The following is a 25495-nucleotide window of genomic DNA, read 5'->3' on the forward strand; positions in this document are numbered from 1 at the left end:
CCTCTTCTTCGAGGTCACCATGAAGAAAGGCATTCTTGACATCAAACTGATAAAGCGGCCAATCTAGATTAGCTGCTAGAGAGAGAAGTACTCTGACTGAATTCATCTTAGCCACGGGTGCGAAGGTCTCCTGATAATCAATGCCATATGTCTGAGTAAACCCTTTTGCCGCAAGTCTTGCCTTGTAACGCTCAATAGACCCATCTGCTTTGTGTTTCACAGTATACACCCATTTACATCCCACATGTCGCTTGCCCGTAGGTAACTCAGTCAATTCCCAAGTGCCATTCTTCCTAAGTGCTTTCATTTCCTCAATTATGGCTAGTTTCCACGTAGAGGTAGCAAGAGCATCCTGAAAATGGTTAGGAATGCTAACAGAGGAAATATTGGACACAAACGCTCTATATGAGAATGACAAATGAGAGTAGGACACAAAATGTGAGATAGGATGTTGAGTACAAGATCTTACACCCTTTCTCTTGGCAATAAGAACATCAAGATCAATGGACTCAAGAGATTCAAAGTTGCCTAGACTCTCATCAGAAGCAAGAGATGGCAGTGGAGGAGCAGAAGTGGTCCCTTGTATCCAGTTAACTTGTTGTCGGTCTATGTCCCGGACATAAACATGCCCGTCCTTATCCTTGGTGACATCAGTAAAAAAGGGTGGTGCAAGAACAACTGGTTCCACCATAGGAAGCACAGTAGAAGAGGGTGGGGCAAGAACAACTGGTTCCACCATAGGAAGCACAGTAGAAGAGAGCGGGGCAAGAACAACTGGTTCCACCATAGGAAGCACCAGACTCACTTCACACCAAGGCTCCCTCGGAAATGAGGATGGTGACACCGGAGAGGACAAGAAATAGGACCGGGACTCAAAGAAAGTGACATCCATGGACACAAACCACTTACGAGAAGAAGGGTGGTAACACTTATACCCCTTTTGAGTAGGAGAGTAACCAAGGAAAACACACTTGAGGGAGCGAGGGTCCAACATACCACGAGAAGGAGAGTGATTATGAACAAAACAGACACAACCAAATATTTTGGGAGGAATATAAAACAAGGACTGGGAACCTAGGAGGACGTGAAGAGGAGCTTGTTTTTGTAGGACCTGGGTAGGAAGACGATTAATAAGATGTGCAGCGATGAGAACAGCGTCGCCCCAACAGGGCCGAGGCACATTCATAGAAAAACACATGCACCGGGCCATGTTAAGAAGATGCCGATTCTTGCGTTCCGCCACCCCATTTTGTTGCGGGGTATTGGTGCAAGAGCTCCGATGGATAATGCCATGAGTAGAAAAATATTGTCCTAACCCCGAATTTATGTATTCCCCGCCATTATCAAAACGAAATAGTTTGACAGTGGCCCCAAACTAAGTACAAATCATCTTATGAAAATTGCGAAACACAGAGAAAATCTCACTCTTATCTTTCATGAGATACACCCAAATAGTACGAAAAAAATCATCAATAAATGTAACAAACCATCGATGACCTTTCAAAGACATAACACGAGAGGAACCCCAAACATCATACTCTATTAATGAAAAAGGATCTAAACTTTTATTAAAACTGGGAGCAAAAGAGGCTCTATGTTGTTTTCCAAGTTGACAAGACTCACAAAGAAATTCAGACACATGATGATTTGCAAAACCAGATGGAAATAAATGCTTAAGTAAATAAAAGAATGGATGCCCAAGACGCCGATGCCACAGCTATAAATCAACGGGGGTAGTAGAAGACATGGTGGAAGAATAAGCAAGCTTGTCCGGTTGATCCAGGAAGTAGAGACCATTTTCTGCACTACCACTGCCAATCGTCCTCCTCGTGACAAGGTCCTGAAAAAGGCAATGATCAGGAAAAAACATCACACTACAATTCAAATCCTGGGTAAGACGACTCAAGGATAACAGATTAACAGAAAAATTGGGAACATGGAGAACAGAAGATAAAGATATGGTAGGAGTGACTTGGACTAAACCTTTCCCAGAAATGGAAGAAACAGTACCATCTGCATCCTAACTTTGTCCTGACCTGAAGAGGGCTTATAGGCAGAGAAAAGATCAGAGGAGCCAGACATATGATCTGAGGCACTGGAATCAATAATCCAAGGCAAAGACTTATGACACAGGAAAACACAAGGAGAAGAGGCTAAGTTACCTGAGCGGGCAAAAGACGAGGAAGCTATACTGAGAGCAGTAGAAGACCTGTGCTCCAGCAATTGGCGCAGAGCATTCTCAAGCTTAGCATCAGAAGCTTGGCCAACAGAAGCAGAATTAGAATCAAGTGTATCGACGGCACTAGACTGATGAGCCCGAGAATAGGAACCACGTCCTCTAGACTGGCCTGACCGACCTCCTCTAGAACCAAACCAGTCACCTCGACCCCCAGATGGAGTCCTATGAAGCTTCCAACACGTCTCACGAGTATGCCGTGCCTTCTTACAATAATCACAGAAGACAGGCTCCTTAGCAGCAGACGGAGGGATGGGAGTCAGGCTGAGGCCATCTCTCGGAGTAGACAGTAATGCTGAGCGGTCAGTAGAGACAGGGGACATCATAGCAGACCGGCGACTCTCCTCATTCTGTACATAGGCAAATGCCTCTTGAAGTGAAGGAAGAGTGTCCATACCCAGAACTCGACCCCGAACTGGATCATACTCCACATTTAGGCCTGCCACAAATTTAAAGACCCGTTCCTGTGCGATGAACTTCTTATGCCCAACAGAATCAGCAGGGCAAACAGGCTTATAGTCTTGCAGGTGGTCAAGGCGTTTCCAGCCGTTGGTGAGGAAGGTGAAATACTGAAAGGCAGTCTGCTCCCCCTAAAGTGAGCTCTCAATAGAGCGGCGCAACTCAAATGCCTGTGAAAAATTCCCTTTGCGAGAATAAGTGGCAGCCACAGCATCCCAAACATCCTGGGCAGTCTCCATAGACAAGTAGCCCTCACTAATTTCTGGAACTATCGAATGAATAAGCCAACCCATAATCAAAGAGTTGGTAATCTCTTATTGGTCATAACCTGGGTTAGTGGTACTAGGTGCCTGTATCCTGCATCAACATACCCCATCTTCCCTCTGCTCTTCAAAAATATAGTCAAACTCTGAGACCATGCTAGATAGTTCTGACCAATAAATAGAGAGGTGGTGATTTTCAGACTAGGGTTGGGGTTCTCAGGCATGGTAATAGGTATAATGGGACTCTCACTCCTAGGTGTTTGAGAAGTAGGGGACACACTGGTGGAATCTGCCATGGATACTATATTATCGAACCCGCAACAAAACTAGTGGCAATCACAAACCTGGAAGGTGGTGAACAGGCACAATGACCACTATAAAGGCATAACAAAATTAAACCATTATTTTATATATATATATATATATATATATTTGTATTTATTTATTTATTTATGTAAGTATTTTTATTTTAATGTTTATACACGACATAGATTATACCAAACAGAGATTATACCAGTGAAGGAGGTCGACGAATCTGATGAACTGATGAAGGAGATCGACGAATTGATGAGGAGATCGACGAAAAGGACAAACTGATGAGGATATCGACTAACCGAGAAGATCGACGAAGTGAGGAGATCGACGAAGAGGACAAACTGTGGTGACAGAGGAGATCGACGAAGACGATCGACTGACGAGAAGCGAAGACGGAAGCTGCGAGAAGAGATGATGGCATCGGAGGAGTCGACTAAGGCAGAAGACCAACCCAGGTAAGTTTCAAACCCTAGAGTGATAGTTAATGCTCATTTCGACCAACAAGGGTCTTTGTCGGCATGAGCCAAAGCCCCTCAGGTGGTGACTGGCCTCTCAGGTGGTGGCTAGTGGTGACTGGCCTCTCCCGTGGTGGCTGGTGGCGTCGATTTGTAATAGACACAGTATGGGTAGCTAAGGTTAGGTATTAGAGTTTTGCTCTGATACCATGATAATTGTAGAGAGTAACCAGCTTAGGGTTTGATTAGGATATCATCCCCTATTTATATTAATGAAGATTAAAGTTTGGAAATTACAATGGAGCCCTGATGCAGAGAATAATTACACAATAACTCAGAAAGTAATATGATAATATAATATGCTAACAGTGTTTTCCGCTAATACTGCTTAATTACTACTAATCTCAATTAAGTTTTGACATAACTTATGAAATTGTCAAGTATATTGGACCAAAGTAATCAAGGACCTTGATTAAGGAATTGAAAGTATACGTGAGCATATTATGCCCAAAAGAGAATTCCTCAATCTTGAAGCTCTAAATCCTAGCCCATTTCATTTCAAAGAAGCATATATAACAATTCAAAACCTATGTTACCTAGAACGCAGATCGTTTTGGTACGAGGAGTGGGAATGTGGTATGCCACATACTCTAAAATGTGGTACGATAGGAGTAGACTTCTTAATTTGACATCCAATACATTATAGTTGTAGAAATTTAATGTATAAAGAGAAATAGAGAATTGTTACAAGGATTTATATAGGAGAGGATTTGGGAGTAGGTGAAGATGGTAGTGGAGGTGGTAGGTGGAGTGTAGTAGGTAAGGGTGAATTGGTGGTAGGTGTAGTAGGTGTGGTGAATTCTAACAGCCCCCCGCAAACTCAAGGAGGATAGAAACTAACCAACTTGAGTTTGAAGAGAGGAAGAAAACAAGAAAATACATAAAAATAAAAAAAAAAGATAGGAGACACTGTATGGTGGTGTCAGACCGATGTAGAAGACAGTTTATGGGGTCATGTCGGACCGTTGTAGAAGACAGTTTATGAGGTCATGTCGGACCGTTTGTAGAAGACAGTTTATGGGGTCATGTCGGACCGTTGTAGAAGCTAACCGGAATCAAATGTCGGGACAGTTTACAGAGTCTTGTCGGACCCTTGTAGAAACTAACCGGAATCTATGTCGAGACAGTTTACAGAGTCTTGTCGGACCCATAAAGGAGCTAACCGGAATCAATGTCGGGACAGTTTACAGAGTCTTGTCGGACCCATAAAGGAGCTAACCGGAATCAATGTCGGGACAGTTTACAGAGTCTTGTCGGACCCATTAAAAAATCGCATCCTCAAAAGGTGCGCTCAATTTTGTAAAAAGGCGTGCCATCAAAAGGCGTGCCCAATCCATAAAAAGGCGTGCCATCAAAAGGTGTGCCGGACATGATGGCGAGGCACGTGGGCGCCTTGGCTTGCGTGCCCGTTTGTCGGCTAGTGGCAAGAGGCGCGCGATGCGCGTGGCGGGCCCTGGCTATTTAAAACAAGGTTGAGGCGAAGGCTGTGCATACGAGTCTGAAACCTCTGAACGCTCGGAGAGCTTGTCTCTGCAAATCTTGAAACACCCGGAAACCAACCCTTCTCTGAAACACTTAGCAACTCAAAAACATGGCCTCTTCTTCCCGTCCAGTTACCCAGAACCTGCTCACGCTCTTTCCAGAACTGAACGAGCCCACAAGAGAAATAACTGGTGCGGTGGCCAGTGAACCGCAACCAAACACCTCTGGTTTTGCTCCATTGAACTTTCCGATGCGGTCGGTGGAGCAAAAAATGGCGATGCAAACTGATATTGAGGCTAATCAGTATACTCTGAAGTCATGCGTGGAAACCATGACGGCGGTCACAAATTTGTCGAACCGGCTGCAGAGTAGGACAAATGAGGTGCAGCATTTAAACTCCCAGCTGGCTCTACTCCAACGCATGTATAAGGATGCGCGAGCAGAGATAAGCGTGCTAAGGGCAGAAAATAAGGAGCTGAAGCGGAAGGCCACCGTGATGTTCCGATTTGGAGGGCCTCCATATGCTGCAGTGGAGGAGCAGTATGGGGGAGTGAACATGCTCGGTGGACAAGAAAACACGGAGGCAACACCGTCAAGGGCCGCCCAGGACGGAGGCAAGAAGAAGAGACCGGCGGCAGAGTAGGAAGAAGTGAGGTCGGTGGATGACCGTCTGCAGAAAAAGAAAACAAATCTGTTGTTTGTGGGTGTTGGATTTGTTTTGTTTTGTTTGTTTTTTTTTTTTTTTTTTTTTTGTGTAAAATGGTGATCGGGGTTAGCCCTGAGATGAATAAAATATGGTTTGTGGGCAAATGTGTAAATTGTTTGTTTGTTTGTTTTTTTTTTTTTTTTTTTTTTTTTAAATGGAAAAATGATGTGTCAAAATAAAGTTGGGGTAACGCCCAACAAAAGGAAATGATGTGGGGATGTGTTGTTCTGTGTGCGTGGGAATGGAGTGTCGGCTATATATATTTAAAAGAAAATAAAAAAAGGTGAGTGGGGATGTGTTGTTCTGTGTGCGTGTGAATGGATTTTTATTATTATTATTATTATTATTAGCAGAGGCTGGGTTTAATCAAAAACGTGGGCTGGAAAGTGGAACCACGAGAGAGAGAGAAAGGGAGAGAGAAGGTGTGGCGTTGTGGCTGTATAACACCACGGATCGAGGGCAAGAACTGTGAAAGACCCTGTAGCAGTGAAGAAGAAAAGGAGGTTGGCCACCACCACCATAGCTGCGGTGTATATGGTGCTACTATCGTCAATCATCTCCATGAACGGACCGATGACGAGGGGAACAGATTGGAGCCGCTTGACCTCTGCCTGGGCACGGAGGAGCTCGCGCTGCAGATTCTTCTGCTCGTCCTTCACGTACGCTTCTTGGATCTCGATGAACTCCAGTTGCCGTTCCAGGGATTTCAGCCGGCTGTAGAGGTCGTCTTCGTCGTCGGAGCTGGAGTAGGGATCCGGGAGGATGGCTGGGAGGGTTGCTGGTGGATTGGGTAAGGGTTTCGGCTCCACCACCATCACTGAAGCCATTGTTGTTGTTGTTGTTTGCGGTGGTTCCGGTAGTGGCCGATGATCTGGAGAGAGGAGGAGAAGAGGTTGGAAGTCGTCAAGGAGGATGTCGTCGGGGAACCGGAAGAAGGTCGCGAACTGGGCGCGACGGTGGTGGGAGCAGCGGGTGGGGGTGTCTGCCAGCTGATCCATGTCTGTGAGGCCGGAGTGTACGGCGGCGATGGACTTGCCGGCGAACGACTTGTCGGAAAAAAAGTTGCTGACTGATGATTAAAGTATTCCTTCGGCAGTGCAAGGAAGGCTCCGAGTCGGGCTGCGATATGAAGGCAAACCCGCCGGAGACTCGGGAGCAATATGGCGAAGAACTCGAAGTTAAAGTGTAGAAAATTCCAGCGGGCAGCGAAGGTAAAGTTGCCGGCCGGCTGCCCGCCGGTGAAAAAAAAAAATAGGCCTAAATCTTAGTGCTCTGATACCATGTAGAAATTTAATGTATAAAGAGAAATAGAGAATTGTATTATTGATTGATTTTGATACATAAATGTTGTGTATATTACAAGGATTTATATAGGAGAGGATTTGGGAGTAGGTGAAGATGGTAGTGGAGGTGGTAGGTGGAGTGTAGTAGGTAAGGGTGAATTGGTGGTAGGTGTAGTAGGTGTGGTGAATTCTAACAATAGTGCATTTTTCTTCAAATGAATTGTCTAACAACACAATTCTATGAGCATTATAATCAATTGTTTTACATTTTGTCAAGCCAAAAACTCCACTCTATCAGATTTTAGTTTATTATATTTGATTTTTTTCTCTATTAAAGAGAACCTATGATGAAAACCTTAAAAATAATATGGGATCATTTTGGATCATTAGATTCACCATTTTGGAACGGAAGTGTACCACATTTTGAAACGTATGTTTCAAAACGTAAATAACTAAGGGGATGGGTAGCATTTTCGGATAACACTATTCAAAACTATATTCATTTCATAGCAATGCATATTAGTGTATCCTATTCATGGAATAATGTTTCTAAACTATGTTTTAATGATTCATCAAAGCATTTCATGTGGCAAAGGAAACTAATTCAACTTCAAGCATTGTAGTATGAATAAAAACATGCACATGTCATGCAATAACATCAAGGGTGTTACATCTCTTTGGTTGTATATTTCTGGATATGATATAAAATTTTTGCATTCAAATGAAATTACCTGTTATCTCACCAGAGATTTAGTGTGCTTTTCATGTGTTTGTTGACTGACAATAGTAATGCAATTATTGATGCAGCGATATTGCAGTTTGCAACTGTACACAAGAGTTGTCCTGAAAAATCAGGATATCGACGTACAAAAATTAATCGTAAGAAGCTTTTACTAAACGGAAAATCTTCTGCATAAATTTGTATATGTCTTTTTTTTTTCATTACTCTAATCTTTTCAAGTTCTGTTGTAGACTTCTTCTTTTGTCTTCTGGAATCATTTTGACTTGTTGTCTTTATTAACAACTTTACCACCACATAATTTCATATTCTTGTCCTGTAGGAAAAAGACTCTCGAGGGCTGAACTATTAATGAGATAGTCATCTAGTGGTGTGCATATATATATTAATTTCAGAATTTGCATATCGTTATTTTCACCTTTTCAAATTGTTTGGTACAATGGCAGAATCAGAATTTTGCTGTTGGTGGGTGGGGATCAGTTGACTGATCTTTTCAGAGGGAATGAAACTACCTTTACTTTACCATGGTTGTAAGAATAGAAAAAGAAACAGAATAGTTGCTAGTTAAAACTACAAATGATGATTTTGTTTGGGTAAATTACACTTTGCCCCCTTTATGTTTGGTCACTTTCCCACTTTGACCCTTAAAGTATATTTTTTCCCACTTTGACCCTTGATGTTTAAAATTTTTCTCAGTTTACTCCTAAAGTTAATTTAAGTTCAAAATTAGACAAAAAATAAAACATTAATAGTCACATAGCATAAAAATATTTTATTATATATAACTTACATATCTAACATAAGCTTAAACTCTAATATAATAATATATTTTTTTATTTTTATGTGATAGTTATTATGACATTTTCTGTCTAATTTTGAACAGAAATTAGCTTTAGGAGTAAATTGGGGAAAACTTGAAACATAAAGGGCCAAAGTGGGAAAAAAATTTAAGGGCCATAGTGAGAAAGTGCTCAAACATAAAAGGGGCAAAGTGTAATTTACCCATTTTGTTTTTGATAAGCAGGGACTTTAAATTTTATTAAAAAGTAAAGGTGCAACGGACACAATGGAAGGCAAGAAGTCCACCCAAAAAAATGGAAGAAATCAAAATTACATATCACACGCAGTTCACTAATCTCTAGAATTCAAAAAAAAAGGGATGCTTTAAAAGGAGATTATACGAAAGCCCAAAATAAGACATGACGAATTTTGTCCCAGACTTCTTCTAATTCTTAAGATTTATTCTAAACTTAAACTAGGTATTTCTGTTTCTCTCCATAAAAAGTTGATAGTTGATGTTCTATTTTGTCTACTGTCTGCCTTCTTAAATTCAAATTCATTACTTGAATGCATAGCTAACATATGTATTTTATTGTCTGGTTAAATAGTTTTTTGTTATTGACATGTGTGATATTTCTATCGTAGCTTCAACATGGGAGATCAGAAGTTTGAACTCATCAGTTACTTCAAATGGTTCAAGATGTGTTGTTACACAAATGCTAGAGGTACACTCTGTTGAGTGGTGTAAGTGGAAGACTAATCAATGCTCAAAGTTTGAAAAGACAGTTACTTATGCATTGTTGAGCCAAGTGGCAGGTGGGTACTTGTTATTTCTTACACCAACTTCTGTATAAACTGATTGAAGGTCTACCAGTTCTGAAGGTACCAAATAGGTGGCCTCAATTAACTAAAAGAGGATTTACGTGTAGGTCCTAATAAGTGGACTTAATGTCTAATAGGTCATATGATAATTAATGACGTTTTTCATCAAACATTATTATAAAACGTCACTAATTGTTAATTTTCAGCAACAGTTTGAAAATTCTTTATAAAAAATGTCACTAATTATAAGTTTTAACGACAATTTTAAAAAATCATCACAAAAAAAAGGTCACTAATTTTCAACTTCCAACGACGGTTTGAAAAATTTATCACAGAATAACTTCACTAATTGTAAGTTTTAGCGACAATTTATAAAAATCGTGACAAAAAAGTCACTAATTGTCAATTTTAGCGACATATGCAAAAAATCATTACAAAAAATTATTTTTAATGACGATTTTACTAGGACTTATTTTCAATAGGACTTGATAGGAATTACGTCTAACTATTAGGACCTATTGGTAGTTTACCCTTAACTAAAACTATGACCTGTGTGATAGAATTAATTGCTTGTACCAAATTGGTGGAATCAACCATCTGTGGTTCTTATCTAAGAAGTACGAACATAGACACGCCACCCAACATGGACACAACACATACACAACACAAAAAATTTCAAAAAATGCAATACATGACACATGATTAAGATTTTATAGAACGAGAAATGAACGATATCACGGAGGGTGATCCTCCAGTACTAGAAGAAGATCTTTAATAAAAAAGAATACAAAGAAATAAGTCTGTAAACTAGTGATGGGCAAAGACATAATGTGGGATTGACCAACTATTGTAAATGGTTAGATTGAGATAGTTAGCTTGGACAGAGTGAAGCTAAGAAGCTTTGACCCGAACAACATTTCTTATGTTTTTCTGGAATGCTAATTTTCGGATGATATTGCTGAAACTTTTTCCACTGAATTTACCGGTAATCCAGCTAATTTCACTTGGCCAAATATTTTGAGGCTTCAAAATGCAGCACGTCATAGAAACAGTCTTCCAGAGTTCTCAAGAGTATGGGCAAGCAAAGAAAATATGTTGTATACTTTCATCTTCTTGATTACAGAGATGACACAAAGCATCACTAGTAATTGTTGAATAGCTTGATATACATTGTTGGGCCCATTTTCTAATAGCTTAGGCTTTTGGGAAATTTGGTAACTTAACATAGTATTAGAGCTTTAGTTGAAAGAGGTCTTGGGTTAGTCTCTCTATTGTCATTTGGTATTCAGTCCCTGCTTGATTTCTTCTTCTCTGTTTGTGTCTCCATGTGCAAGACAAGGTTGCCCGTGCGGGAGAAGAGCTTGATATACATTGTTGGGTCTATTTCCTAATCGCTTAGGCTTTTGGGAAAATTGGTAACTCAACAGTAACACCCCACTCTTTTAGTTTGTCTTCGATGTGAAGTTTTCCTTTCATAGCTAACCAAATAATAAAACTACACCTGGGAATGTAATTGGAGAACTGAACAATCTTATTCCATGACGCAATGGGATGATGAGATCTGATAGATTCGAAGTTAGCAGAAGAAGAGAATTTTCTGTTTGGAGATAAGATCCAATCAATTTTGTCAGCCCTCAAAGGATTGGAAAAGAAGGGAATAGACCAAGGGAAAGATCCCTCAGGATCCAGGAAGAGGAAAGATACCTTTCATTTCTAAGTGGCCATTCCCAACTTCCTTTCTTGATGATAGTTGAGAGTTTAGCAGTGATAGAAGTACCTGAATCATAAACAATCCGGGGACCATAGATATTAATAAAAGGGCCAAAGGGGTGCAAATCATCGAGCCATTAGAACGTATCATTACCATCCCCAATGACATGTTTAACAAATTGTCTTGCAGCTTCTCTTAGTTTTAGCAATTTTCTCCAGGTCCAGGAACAATCAAGAGGCTCTTTCATGGTCCAAAAACATTTGGTTTTAATAACATGTTGATGACTCCATTGAACCCATAGAGATTTCTACTTGGGGCAAAGGTCTATAAATGCCTAAGCATAGAGGCTTTATTTGATAGCATCAAAGATCAAGAGAGAATGAAATTTCTGGAGAGAGAATTTCCCAGTTGGGAATACAAGAGCAAAGCTCTGAAAATACAATCTTCAAAGTATCCAAAAGCTAGTTATAGACAAACCTACAAAGCTTGCTCAACTAACACCACTAACTCAATAAACTACTTACATCAGTGCTCCCACCCTTAAAAGAACTAGTCCTCAAGTTAGGACAGCACTAACACAAGCAACACAAACATAAAATAATCTATCACGTAAGGTACCAAATGTTAAACATTGAAGGTGTTGGAGATGTTCAAATGAGGAGGCAAGCAAACTTGCTTGAGAGATTAGCAACATTTGACAAATTTGACACCTTCGCACAAGTTTGCCCACATCCTTAGCCATTCTCGGCCAAGAATAGGCACTGTGGAGCAACCCTAGAGTCTTTCTCTCACCAAAATGCCGCAAATTATTGAGTTCCACAAGCAATTGCTCTCAAAGAAAAATTGGGTAGAATTTCATCCTTCAACATGTAACTAGGACAGGAAGCTCTAACTCCTCTATGAAGAGGTTGAAGAATCTTGCTAATGTAAGGATCTGCCGAAACTCACCAAACCCCACCACTTGAGCCTTCATCTCCACTAACAAGGTCATTCTTCCACTCAACCCATCGGCTACCCTGTTATGGATCATTAACTTATGTTTCAAGGAATATGTGAATTGTTGCAAGTAAGCCACCCACTTAGCATGACACTTGCTATATATGTATGTAGAAATTTAATGTATAAAGAGAAATAGAGAATTGTATAGATATTGATTGTATTATTGATTGATATATGTTTGTATACAATGACTCTCCTATATATAGAAGAGAAAAACATATTCACCTACCACACTCAACTCTCACCTAACACACTCAACTCTACCTACCACACTTACAGCCCCCCTCAAACTCAAGGAGGAGAGATACTAACCAACTTGAGTTTGGAGAGAGTAACAAAACAAGAAAATAGTCTAATACATAAAATAAAAGAGGATAGGAGACACTGTATGGTCGTGTCAGACCGTTGGTGAAGATACTGGATGGTTGTGTCATAACGTTGTAGAGGACACTGGATGGTTTTGTCATAACGTTGTAGAGGACACTGGATGGTTGTGGCAGACCGTTGTAGCAGATAATGTTGTGACAGTTGTTGGGACAGTTTACGAAGTCTTGCTGGACCCTTGTAGAAACTAACCGGAATCAATGTCGGGACAGTTTACAGAGTCTTGTCGGACCCATGAAGGAGCTAACCGGAATCAATGTCGGGACAATTTACAGAGTCTTGTCGGACCCATGAAGGAGCTAACCGGAATCAATGTCGGGACAGTTTACAGAGTCTTGTCGGACCCTTAAAAAGTCGCACCCTCAAAAGGTGTGCCCAATCTGTCAAAAGGCGTGCCATCAAAAGGCGTGCCCAATCCATAAAAAGGCGTGCCATCAAAAGGCGCGCCCATGTTGTCGGCGAGCGCCGAGAGGCACATGATGCGCGTGTCAGCCTCGGCTATTTAAACAAGACGGAGGCTGAGGCTGAGGCAGAGGCTGAAACAAAAAAACCTGCTAAAATCCTCTGAAAAACTCTTCGTTTGCTGAGAGAGATACTCTGTTCGTTTGCTGAGAGAGATACTCTGTAACACTCTGTAACCAATCCTTCTCTGAAAGTACCAGTCGGAAATCGCTGCTTCGCTGAAACACTCAGCAACCCAAAAAACATGGCCTCTTCTTCCCGTTCAGCTACCCAGAACATGGCCTCTTCTTCCCGTGGTCTGCTCACTCTCTTTCCCGACCTCAACGAGTCAACAGGAGAGATAACTGGTGCGGTGGCCCGTGAGCCTCAACCAAACACCTCTGGTTTTGCTCCGTTGAACTTTCCGATGCGGTCGGTGGAGCAAAAAATGGCAGTGCAAACGGATATTGAGGCCAATCAGTATACATTGAAGTCATGTGTGGAAACCATGACTGCGGTCACAAACTTGTCGCACCGGCTGCAGAGTAGGACAAATGAGGTGCAGCAGTTAAACGCCCAACTGGCTCTGCTCCAGCGTATGTATAAGGATGCGCGAGCAGAGATAAGTTTGCTAAAGGCGGAAAATAAGGAGCTGAAGCGGAAGGCCACCGTGATGTTCTGATTTGGAGGGCCGCCATATGCTGCAGTGGAGGAGCAGGGTGGAGTGATCGTGCCCAGTGGAGTGGGAAACACGGAGGCAACACCGTCAAGGGCCGCCCAGGACGGAGGCAAGAAGAAAAGACCGGCGGAATAGGCGAAGAAGTGAGGTCGGTTGGTGGCCGGCTGCAGAAAAGAAAACAAAGCTGTTGGTGTGGTGTGGTGGTTTGTTGTTGTTGTTGTTGTTTTTTTTTTTTTTTTTTTTTTTTGTGTAAAATTGTGATCGGGGTGGATCCCTGAGATGAATAAAATATGGTTTGGTGTGCAAAGCTATATGGGATGAATGGAATGGGAAAAAGATTAAAAATAATGTGAAAGAAAAATAAAGAAAAAATAATAAAAATATATTTGAAATCAAAAATGAAAGATGGGGAAATAAGGAAAGGGGTTTGGAGAAAATAAATAAAAATAATGGAGTTGGAAATCAAACGGAGGAGAGATGATTTTTTTTTTTTTGTTTTTTTTTTGTTTTTTTTTTTTAATATAATATAATTTTTTTTTGTTTTTTTTTATAATAAATATAATAAAAAGATATATATATATATATATATAATAAAGAAAGTGGGGAAAAAAGTGTAGGTTGGAACATCGTGGGTCACATGGGTGAGTAAAAGAAAAAAAAAATAAAGAAATGAAAAGAGGGGGACAAAAGTTGGGTCACATGGGTGAGAGAAAAGGGTAATGCAGTCTGCCCCTTCTTGTTGCTGGCGTCTGTGTACCTAAGCTTTTCTGCATACCTAGGCTTTTTCTTTCTATTTCTTTCCTTTTTTTTTTTTTTTTTTTTTTTCATTACCCTCTCGAGTACGCTCACCAACACCAGCAAACACAGAGAAACCACCATGGGCTTTCGCGACATTGTTAATAAGTTCCATAATAAGCACCCAATAACAGTCATGATACGACCAAGGGTGGCCCTGCCCACAGGTACAGTGATTGGAGAACCAGTGTTAAGAACTCTCCCTTCAGTCCCATCCATAGCAATAGTCCTCACCATCTTCCCTCCCAAGTGCTGCGCCACCTCCAAAACCAACCGAATCGAGTTGGCGAGGACCTCCAAAGCCGTCAGTATCGGCGGCAGGCCCTCCTCGAACCTCACGTCCACGACGGCGCCAATGACCTGACAGACGCTGCCGACGGCGCCAGCGCCGGTGAACTCGTCCAAGATCTTTCCGGAGGGGGCGGCGGTGGTCTTGAGCGGTGGTGGGAGGGGCATGGTCTGAAGGTAGGTGTGGAGGGAGAGCAGTGAAGGGAGGATCGGAGGAGAGAAGATAATAGCCTCCGTGAAGCCATGGTCGTGTGGTGTGGATGTGAGAGAGAGAGAGAGAGAGAGACAGCTTCCGGCCTCCGAGATGCTATGCAGTGAAGGCTGCCATGCTTTCGATTTGGCAGCAGTAGAGTTTGTCGATGATGTCGTCCTGGGTCGCGGCCGATGTCTCTCATGTTTTAACACCTGGTTGGTCTTCTCCATCTCAAATCTTCTATTTGGTGTCTCAAAATCAGAACCCATCTTCTCTTTCACATTCTCTTGCTTATCACCAGACTCTGTCTCTGATAGTTTCTTCCTCATCTTAGCATACTTCTTTGCCCACAACCCTTTCCTTACCTCTTCAGTGGTGATGAGTCTGTAAGCTTTGCCAATAACCAGAGTGTCGGTTGGCCGGAGAAGCTTTATACGCGTTATGCGTATTAAAGTGGCAGTGGCAGTGAAGGTATGTGTAGAGGTCCGGCGGGCGGCCAAGGCGAGGTTACCGCCCGCCGGTGAAGCAGAATGACTAGGTTGTTAACCTAGTTCTGATACCATGTAGAAATTTAATGTATAAAGAGAAATAGAGAATTGTATAGATATTGATTGTATTATTGATTGATATATGTTTGTATACAATGACTCTCCTATATATAGAAGAGAAAAACATATTCACCTACCACACTCAACTCTCACCTAACACACTTACATCTACCTACCACACTCAACTCTCACCTAACACACTCAACTCTACCTACCACACTTACAATGTACTTGAGAGCCTCATGATCTGTATGAAGAACAAACTCCCTGTAAGTTAAATAGTAACTACAATGTTTGATGGATTGGGCACTAAGCATGGAACTCCAAGTCATAGGTATAGTACTTAAGCTTAGCCCCATTCAACTTCTCACTAAAGAAAGCAATAGCCTTGCCTTCTTGGCTTAAAACTACACCAATGTCAACACCCGATGCATCACAATCAAGCTCAAAAGTCTTATCAATAGCATTGTTGATATTAGCTACTACGTTAAAACCAAACTGATTTGTTTAGTTGAGTTTTCAACAACCTCCACACCTTTGACAAAACATAATCTGCAAAGTAAAAATAAAATGTTTTGACAAGTCAGAAGAATTGTTCTCAAATGTTTGGTATCAAGCAAAAAACTTAGGGAAGTCATGGAACACTTGGGATAATGATGTAGAACACATTTTGCAAGTATTGTTCTCAATTCTGTTATGGTCAGCAAATACTTGCAATGTAGAAAGTAATTTTAAGCATCAAGTATATCTTCTATTGGACCATGTTTATGGCAATTTCTTGTCAATTTCCAGAAATGTTATGAGCTGCACTGTGAAAAAACTGTTTCCAAAATGTTAATTTCATCTGAAACTATGTTTTCTTGGGTTGTGATCATCCAGGTTTAAAAGAATATATCGGAGCTAATCCAGAACTCACATCTCAATCTTCAACCACAATTGTCCATTCGAAATTTTCTGATGTTTCTTCGCCAGATAGTGAATATGATGATGCAGAAATGGCTGATGAGTTCTATGATGCAATTTCTACTGATTCATCATCTGATGATGAAGATAAAGACAACATAGTAGAAACTAACAATAAGGTTTGCATTTTTCTGATTTTTTAGTCTATCATATTTTATTTTTGTTCTTGTTGTAGATTGGAAACTGTTAGAATCTGTATACATAAAGTGATGTTTATATCAAAGGCCTTTGGATTGAATCTATCTCATTTACTCTATCAGAACAAAAAGGTGAAGTTGAAGAACATATCGTGGGCTATCGCGGGCTTGGCTTTGAAGCGAACTTCAGGTCCCCTCCTCTGTGCTAAACACATAATAAAATTGCATAACCAGGCTTGCCACTTGTACATTGTCGACACTGGGAGACGCTATTTATTTCACATGTTTTTTTATTGACTGTTCTATTTACATTATTGTCAAAGCATGTATTTGTTGTATAGCTTGATATACATTGTTGGGCCTACTTCCTAATTTCTTAATCTTTTGGGAAAATTTGTGACTTAACATGGTATCAGAGCTCAGGTTGAGAAAGGTTTTGGGTTCAAGTCTCTCCATTGGCATTTGGTATTTGCTCCTGTTTGGCTACTTCTTCTCTATTTGGTTGTTTGCTTCCTTTTGGTTATCTGTTTGTCTCTCCACGGGCAAGACAGGATTGCACGTGAGGGAGAGTGTTGGATAGCTTGATATACATTGTTGGGCCCACTTCCTAATAGCTTAAGCTTTTGGGAAAATTGGTAACGTGACAGTATTAGCCACAAAAGATGTTTTCTGGGGTAGGATACTGCTTCTTAAATTCTACCAGATGTTCCGATGTCTGACTTCACAGTCTATGCATAGGATACAGGAAACTGTTGTTCATATAATTGAGCCATGCAAATGCTGCACCATATCATTTCTCATATATTATTCTTTGTAATTTATCTCATATGATTCTTCATTTTGCGATTATTGTTTCTAATTTTTTTTCTCAGATGATATTATCTCCTTTCCAAATGCATCTTTCAAATGTTTGATGGGTAGATCGGAAAAAAATAATTAAAGTAACTCCACGCTTGTAACATAAATCTCCAAGCAGTACTGACCTGCCTAGTTCTTTTCTTCTTAAAATTAACCTGCTTATTAACATTTGGCTTATCCTTGGATATAGGTCCAAATTTGATCATGGAATTAGATCCAGATGTACCTTCGATCATTCTTGATCCAAGCCACTTTCATTGTTCCATGCACCAAGGGAAGGATGAGAGTGATACTAACTGTTGGACATCTCTGAGCGGTGCGGAATTTTTAATCCGTGGGAAGACATATTTGAAAGATAATTCTAAGGTGGGTTTTTTTCCCCTCGTACTTCAGAATAATTGGATCAGCATGAAGGCAATCTAGAGAGCAGTCTGCAGTTCAAAATCTATAGTCACATTTGAGATTTAGCAAGTCTACAATAATTTCTCAGAATATAATTTCTCATAATTAATGGAGCCCAAGACAGCTCTATGATCTATCTCTTACTTGCTTGACTGCTACATCAAACCATATGAAAATACTGGAGATCGCAAATGATGTTCCAAGGTTGTTGCGTAATATGTTGCACCTCATAAAAAAAATTCTTTGGATTGTTTCAAATTTCACTGTTGGAAGTTTTTTGTCTTCCTTTGAAGAATATATATATATATATATATATATATATTTTAAACCTGGTATGGACTACATTTACTGAAATTGATACTGAATTGAGCCTTTTATGAATGTCTTAAGTTATATAACCTCTTTCAGGTAAAGGGAGGGGACCCGCTTCTGGAGCTGATAGCAGTTGACTGGTTTAAAGTCGAAAATTGTATCAGTCAAGTTGCATTGCATCCCAGTTCTCTTGTTCAGGTAAGGGATACATTTTTCCAATGTCTTTTTGTTTTGTATGATAAGTGAAATTCTGGAGCAATTTCAGTATGCCATTTCATGCAAATGCTTGAATCCATATTACTAGGATGTTGCTCAATTCCCTGCACAACCCTTCCTTTGTTTGATGTTTTAATGTTTAATTTTAGTATAATTTATCTATTGGAATGATGTGTTTTTTTAACACAGTAGTTATCTTTCTATTGTTATTGCTATTATTATTTTTCTTCTTCTTCTTCTTGTTATTATAATTGTTGTTGTTGTTATTATTATATTTGTTGTTGTTGTTATTATATTTGTTGTTGTTGTTGGTATTATTATGAGAACTGGAGCTTGTAAAAAGAAATAGGTTTGTGACTGTAGCAAAGGAGAAGATTTTGTTGTGATGCTGAGAAGAATTTGTTGTTTCTTTATTTTTCCTCTATGTTCTCTTGAGCCTTTGAATGGTAAAGATGGGGCTTACACATATTCTTTCTTCTATTGTTGAATTTCTTGTACTAAATCAATGATTGAATTGAACAACCCCTGTGACTTGAGGACAAATTATCCTTTTCAATACAGGTGTAGCAAAAAACTAAGTTGTCCCAAATCTTGTGCCTGTAGCTTCAATATAGCTTCTCTAATTGACTTTTGCATTGCTGTCTTCTTGTCTGCAACTTATTATTGTTTGCACGCCCAGAACCCAAGAACCGAACGTAGTTATCTATGTTGATAGCCATCTCACGTTGCCTGGAAAATAAAAGGCACCCCATCCCCCCTCCAAATACGTCTTTGCTTCTTATATAGGCACAGGTCTTCCTTTTCTTTTATAATTCTGCTGCCAAGCCCAGCAAAATGGGTTGGCTTGTTGGACTCTTTTTCTGAAGTTTCTTAATTTAAATATTTTCAAGTTTAGCCAAATGTTCGCATAGCTTATTCAAATACAATATGAGGTTTTTGTTTTGCTTCTTATTATTTTTTTTAATTAATTTATTTATTTTTATAATCTGGAAATTGCTTTCGTTTTTATTGAGATAACCAGAACCAACCTGAGCCAAGCTAGTCTCCATTTAGTTTGGTTCAATGGAGTAACTATTGCAGTTCAGGGTTGTAACTGCAAGAACCAAGCTCTATTGGTTTAGTTCTCTGGGGTCTATGGTGAGACCCAAACAAAACTGAACCCTGTTCAACCTATTCATCACCACTCCCATATATGAGAGTTGGTGAAGGGAAGGAACAGAAGGTGTTGCAGTTGTCCACTGTAATTGCCGTACTTAAAGAATATTCCCCACCTCTTCTCTCCATAGACCATTTGAGAGAGCTTAATGTTTGTCAACTTTGGTCGCTAGGTCTAAGGTAGTGTATGTTGAATCCATATCTGATATTTCTCTGTTGTTGTTAACATGTTGTGAAAAACTTTGTTCTATCTGAAAGTAATATAATCCAAGCCTCCTTAGCTTCATGCTCTCTCAAGTCTCACTTTGTTGTACTCTTTTGCATTTTATCCTAATTTTAAGAAATAATATACTGAAGGAAGCTTTTAACAAGTGCAAATTTCTCAGTGTTTACCCAGATAGCCGATTATCAGAAGAAGAAGAAAGGGAAAAAAAAAAAAAAAAACACAAAGGCAAACTCCCTAGCATCATGAGAGATGCTTCAATCCGATTTTAAAATCATTTACTTCATTTGAGGCCATATGGGCTTACTTTGGTAATTTTTTATGGTTTTCCCCTGTATCTAACAATTTGTCTTCAATTCCAGTCACAAGCTGGGAAAAAACTTCCATTCATCCTCATTGTTAATCTCCAGGTATGTGTATAATAATGTCTTTTTTTCCAATCTCCTCTCTCTTGATTTGTATCTAATCATGAGATAGCATGCATGTCCCAGGCATGTGTTTGGTTTTTATTGTCCGAAGTAGTAATTCACTATTTTTTGTGTGATAACTAGTTGTTTTATACCATTTATAAGAATTTAACACAGTTCTAGCAAAGTCCACTCATGAGCTTACTGTTGTGTAGGAGAAAAACGTTTGTAGAGCTATGTGTCTTAGAAGATGGTCCTGATTTTAAAGTAGGACTGAATATTGATGTTGGTGAAAATCTAAATTGGAATGGTGAAATGATTTTGCAAGCTGGAAAATTGTGATCTTACCCGCACCTATATATTCAAAGAAGTAGTTTATAATTTTGTATGGTAACTTCATTTTACCCCTTTGTGGTATGGACACAACCCACTTTACCCTCCTATCTTTTAAAAATAGTCAAATGCCCCAAATGTTGTTTTGAACTAAAGTACTGTTGTTACATTTTTCATCTAAACGAACTCAATGTGTGGTCCACTCTCCTATTTTGAGAGTGGGGAAGGAAAAAAAAAATCATTCAAAGAAATGCTTTAATGTAAAAAGACAAGACAAGATAGATCCTGTCTTCATCTTTTACCTAAGAAAACCCTAACCCTAAACCACCCAAGCCTCCCACCAGCCACCACCTTTCCTACCTCTGTCACCACCCCCTTCCCACCTCTCAGCTGCCTCCTACTTCCTCCCTGCCATCCCCCCACTCCCAGCTGCCACCTTCCTAAGGTTGATTTTCCCGGGAGGCAATGTAATAGAGAGAAAATTACCCAGTAGGGTTGACCGAGAAAAAATTGCACAATGAGTCAATATGCATCTCTTGGTTGAGTGAGTAAACATCGTGTATATGTATATATGTATACCTCCCCCCTCCCCCCACTTATAATAAACACTCAATGAAATAGTTCATGGCAATGGATTTATTTCGCAGTGCATTTTGAAGCTTATTGAAACAGTTTATTTCATTATCCAAGTAATTGAAATAAGACTTCTTTAATACAAAAGATCATTACCAGGAATCGGAATTAGCTTCCAGAAATAAGCCTTCGTTAGCAATTGTTCCATAATGTTGTAGCTTTGAAGTAAGAAGCAAGTGGGAAACCAAGTTATCTAATTGGCAAATCGCGCACTCTAAATCTATGATAGAAGCCAAATTCTCCAAATTCTGCACTTCTCCAATTGGAATTAGCTTGCTCTTTCTCACATTCACCTTGAACCCTGAAGCAACCTCAAAGCAAATAAGAACACACCTCAAGTCTCTTAAATGTTCTTCCACTGGTTCACAAAAGATAATAGTGTCATGATGTTGTTTATTTTTGGAGGAATCAAACTTAGGGAATGATGAAACCATCACTCCCTTATATATTAATAATATGAAATGTACAATAGAAGCCTCAAGGCACAAAAGGAAACTACAACTAATGACAGTTAAGTAGAATAATAAATAATAACAAAGATATTATTCTAATACTCCCCCTCAAGCTGGTGCAAAAATATTTCTCATGGCTAGTTTGCTAAGAACATCATGGAACGGTTTACTTGCAACTCCCTTGGTGAGAATATTTGCTAGCTATTCTCCAGACTTCACAAAAGGAGTACATTAGTGCCACTAGTGAGTTTCTCTTTGATGAAGTGATGATCAATTTCAGATCATGTTGAACTGGATTGTGAGCTATGTTGATAGCAGCCTCATTGTCACAGTATAGCCGCATGGAGTCTATTTGCTCAATTCCCAGATCACTCAACAGTAACTTGATCCACAAAAAAGTTCGCACACACCTTGTGCCATGGCTTTAAACTCCACCTCTGCACTACATCTAGCTACCACATTCCGCTTCTTACTTCTCCAAGTAACCAAATTTCCCCCAACAAAGGTACAATGTCCCGATGTGGACCTTCTATCAGTTACCGATCCTACCCAATCAGTATCTGTAAAAGCTTCCACACTAAGATGATCATGTTTGGAGAATAGAGGCCATTTCCAAGCAAAGATTTTAAGTACTTAAAAATCCGCATAATTGCAGCCAAGTATGCCTCATGGAGAGCATGCATGAATTGACTGACCACACTAACCACAACAGCAATGTCAGGACGCGAATGGCATAGGTAAATGAGCTTACCCACTAGTCTCTAATGACTCCCCTTGTCAACATGAACTCCTCTATTATCATCACTAAGTTTCTAGTTTGTCTCTAGCAGTGTGTCACAAGTTTTACTTCCAAGCATCCCGGTTTCTTTTAATAGATCAAGCACATATTTCCTTGGACAGATAAAGATTCTATGCTTGGACTGAGCAACCTCAATATCTAGAAAATACTTCAATTTCTTCGAGTCTTTGATTTTCAACTCGCTTGCCAAATATTCCTTCAACTGAGAAATTCCTTCAACACCATCTCTTGTAAGTACTATGTCATCCACATATATAATGACAGTTGTAGTCTTACCATGTAAGTAATGTTTAATAAATAGAGCATGATCAGCTTGACTTTGTTTGAATCCATGTTTAAGCATTGCCTAAGTAAATCTCTCAAACCAAGCCCTTGGGACTGTTTGAGACCATATATTGATTTCCAAAGCCCGCACACCTTACCCTTTGTTTTAAGATCTTCAAAGCCAGGAGGAATGTCCATATACACCTCTTCTTCTAGATCACCATGTAAGAAAGCATTCTTCACATCAAACTGGTGAAGTGGCCAATCCAGATTAGCTGCAAGAGAGAGGAGTACCCAGACTGAATTTATCTTAGCAACTGGTACAAATGTCTCTTGATAGTCTACTTCATAAGTCTGGGTAAAGCTCTTTGCCAAAAGCCAAGCTTTATAGCGTGCAATCCAACCATCTGCCTTGTGCTTCACAATATACACTCACTTGCATCCCACAGTTTGTTTGTCCTTAGGTAACTCTGTCAATTCTCAAGTGTCACTCTTATGAAGTGCTTTCATTTCTTCAATCATAACATGTTTCCACTCAGGGGTGGCAAGAGCATCCTGAAAATGATCAAGTATACTAACAGAGGAAATTTTTGACACAAAGGCTCTATATGAGGGAGACAATTAGAATAGGATACAAAATTAGAGATAGGATGTTGAGTATAAGAACTCACACCCTTCCGGTGGACAATAGGAATATCAAGATCTGTGTATTCTGGGTTATCAAAGTTACCTGAACTCTCATCAATTGAAGGAGACAGCAGTGAAAGATCAGGAGAAATGGTCTCTTGGATCCAAGTAACCTTTTGTCTTTCTTTGTCCTTGATATAAACTTGTCCTTGCTTCTTGAGTGTATTAGCTTTTGCATGCAAAATAACTGGTTCACATAGTGGTTCACATGCCATCTCCTCAACAACTGGTAAAGATTCATGAATCTCTTCACACCAAGGCTCCCCTTGAAAGAATGACTGAGAAACCAGAGAGGACAAGAAGTAGGACTGTAACTCGAAGACTGTAACATTCATGGACAAAAACCACTTATGAGAAGGAGGATAGTAACACTTATAACCCTTTTGAGTAGGGGAGTGCCCAAGAAAGAAACACTTAATAAAACGGGGATCCAGTTTACCACTAGAAGGAGAATGATTGTGAACAAAGCAGACACACCCAAAAACTTTGAGAGGAAGAGAAGACACGGACTGAGAGCATATGAATACCTGAAGAGGGGTTTGCTTGTGCAGCACTTGAGTGGGAAGGCGATTGATAAGGTAGGCAGTGGTGAGAGCAGTTTCACCCTAGTAGGACCGATATGTATAGGAAAAGTTATGCAGTAAACTATATCAAGAAGATGACGATTTTTGCGTTCTGCAAATCCATTTTGTTAAGGGGTGTTGGTGCAAGATGTCCGATGAATAATGCCATGAGTGCTAAAATAGTGCACTAACCCTAAATCAATATACTTGATCCCATTATCAGAATGCTAAATTTTGACAACCCCAAATTGAATGCGAATCATCTGATGAAAAGTTTGAAATATAGAGAAAAACTCACTCTTTTTTTTTTTAGTAAATACACCTAAGTAGTGCTAGAAAAATCAGCAATGAAAGTGACAAACCATCTATGGCCTTTTAATGAAAAAACACGAGAAGGATTCCAAACATTAGAATGAATCAATGGAAAAGGAACAAAACTTTTATTAATACTTGGAGCAAAAGAAGCTCGGTGTTGTTTGCCAAGTTGACACGACTCACAATTAAACTTAAAAACATTATTGTTCTTAAAAGAATAAGGAAACAAATGCTTAAGTAATACTAGTGATCATAAGATTACCTACGGTTTCAGGCAAAATTTAAATCATAATTAATTATATGGGCTACAAGCGGAAGCTAAATAATAAAATTGTCCAATGAGTTGTGCATACATGGCATAAGCCAAAACATCTTATACATTAATAACTCACATATGATCATATACATAAAGATATTACATATATCTAAAAATCATTCAAACACAAATATAAGTCATTATCTTTCAAAATTCAAAGGGATAAATACAAGGTGTGGTCAAACATGACCAACAAAAGTAAAAAAGACAAAAGCTTCATCCAAGAGGTGCTTCAAGGCTGACATCATAAACCTTGGGTAATCTTCAACATGGTTCACTAGGACTAGACATCCTGCTACTCACCTACATATATATACATATATGTAACAGAGTGAACTAAAGCCCAATGAATAACATCAGAGTAAAGAGGTTACATGAATGAGTTCTATTTTAATTAACATAATAATTTTCATATCATATACAATTCATAACGAAATGACCTTGATGGATGTCCCAGACGCCGGTGCAAAAGCCAAATGTCATCCTTGGTGGTTGGAGACTGGATGGTATGATGAGCCACGTGATCTGCCTGATCCAAGATGTAGAGACCATTCTCTACTCTACCACTGCCAATTGTCCTCCTTGTGATACGGTCCTGAAAAAAACAATGAAAAAGAAAAAAAAGAAAAAAAAAAGGTTATACTATAATTCAAATCCTGAGTAAGACAACTCAATGATAGAAGATTAACAGAGAAACTGAGAACATGTAAGACTGATGACAAACGTAAAGTAAAGAAGATGTGGCATGGATTAAATATTTTCTAGAAACAGAAGAAATGGTACCATCAGCAATCCTAACTTTGTCCTGACCTGAAGGGAGCT

At 39.6% G+C, this 25495-nt stretch overlaps 2 protein-coding genes across 2 annotated transcripts in view; one reads left to right on the forward strand and one right to left on the reverse strand.

Annotated features, from left to right (window-relative positions):
- The window catches only part of LOC114309928 (ENHANCED DISEASE RESISTANCE protein (DUF1336)), a 153820-nt gene that overhangs the window by 121901 nt on the left and 6424 nt on the right, over positions 1 to 25495 (forward strand). The window contains exons 12-18 of the mRNA XM_028255800.2: positions 8067 to 8138; positions 9424 to 9594; positions 16518 to 16720; positions 16862 to 16928; positions 17787 to 17962; positions 18407 to 18508; positions 20267 to 20314. Coding sequence (XP_028111601.1) covers positions 8067 to 8138; positions 9424 to 9594; positions 16518 to 16720; positions 16862 to 16928; positions 17787 to 17962; positions 18407 to 18508; positions 20267 to 20314 — 839 coding nt within the window. The remainder of the gene's footprint in view (positions 1 to 8066; positions 8139 to 9423; positions 9595 to 16517; positions 16721 to 16861; positions 16929 to 17786; positions 17963 to 18406; positions 18509 to 20266; positions 20315 to 25495) is intronic.
- Positions 14413 to 15970, reverse strand: LOC145790378 (uncharacterized). The gene is made up of 2 exons (XM_082868111.1): positions 15831 to 15970; positions 14413 to 15624 (listed from the first exon to the last, which is right to left on the reverse strand). Exons 1-2 carry the CDS (start codon positions 15968 to 15970, stop codon positions 14448 to 14450), a joined length of 1317 nt encoding a protein of 438 aa, XP_082724237.1. The 3' UTR covers positions 14413 to 14447.

This window comes from Camellia sinensis, chromosome 5, assembly GCF_055761805.1.
Source record: "Camellia sinensis isolate YWXY chromosome 5, ASM5576180v1, whole genome shotgun sequence".
Classification (NCBI taxonomy): Eukaryota; Viridiplantae; Streptophyta; class Magnoliopsida; order Ericales; family Theaceae; genus Camellia; species Camellia sinensis.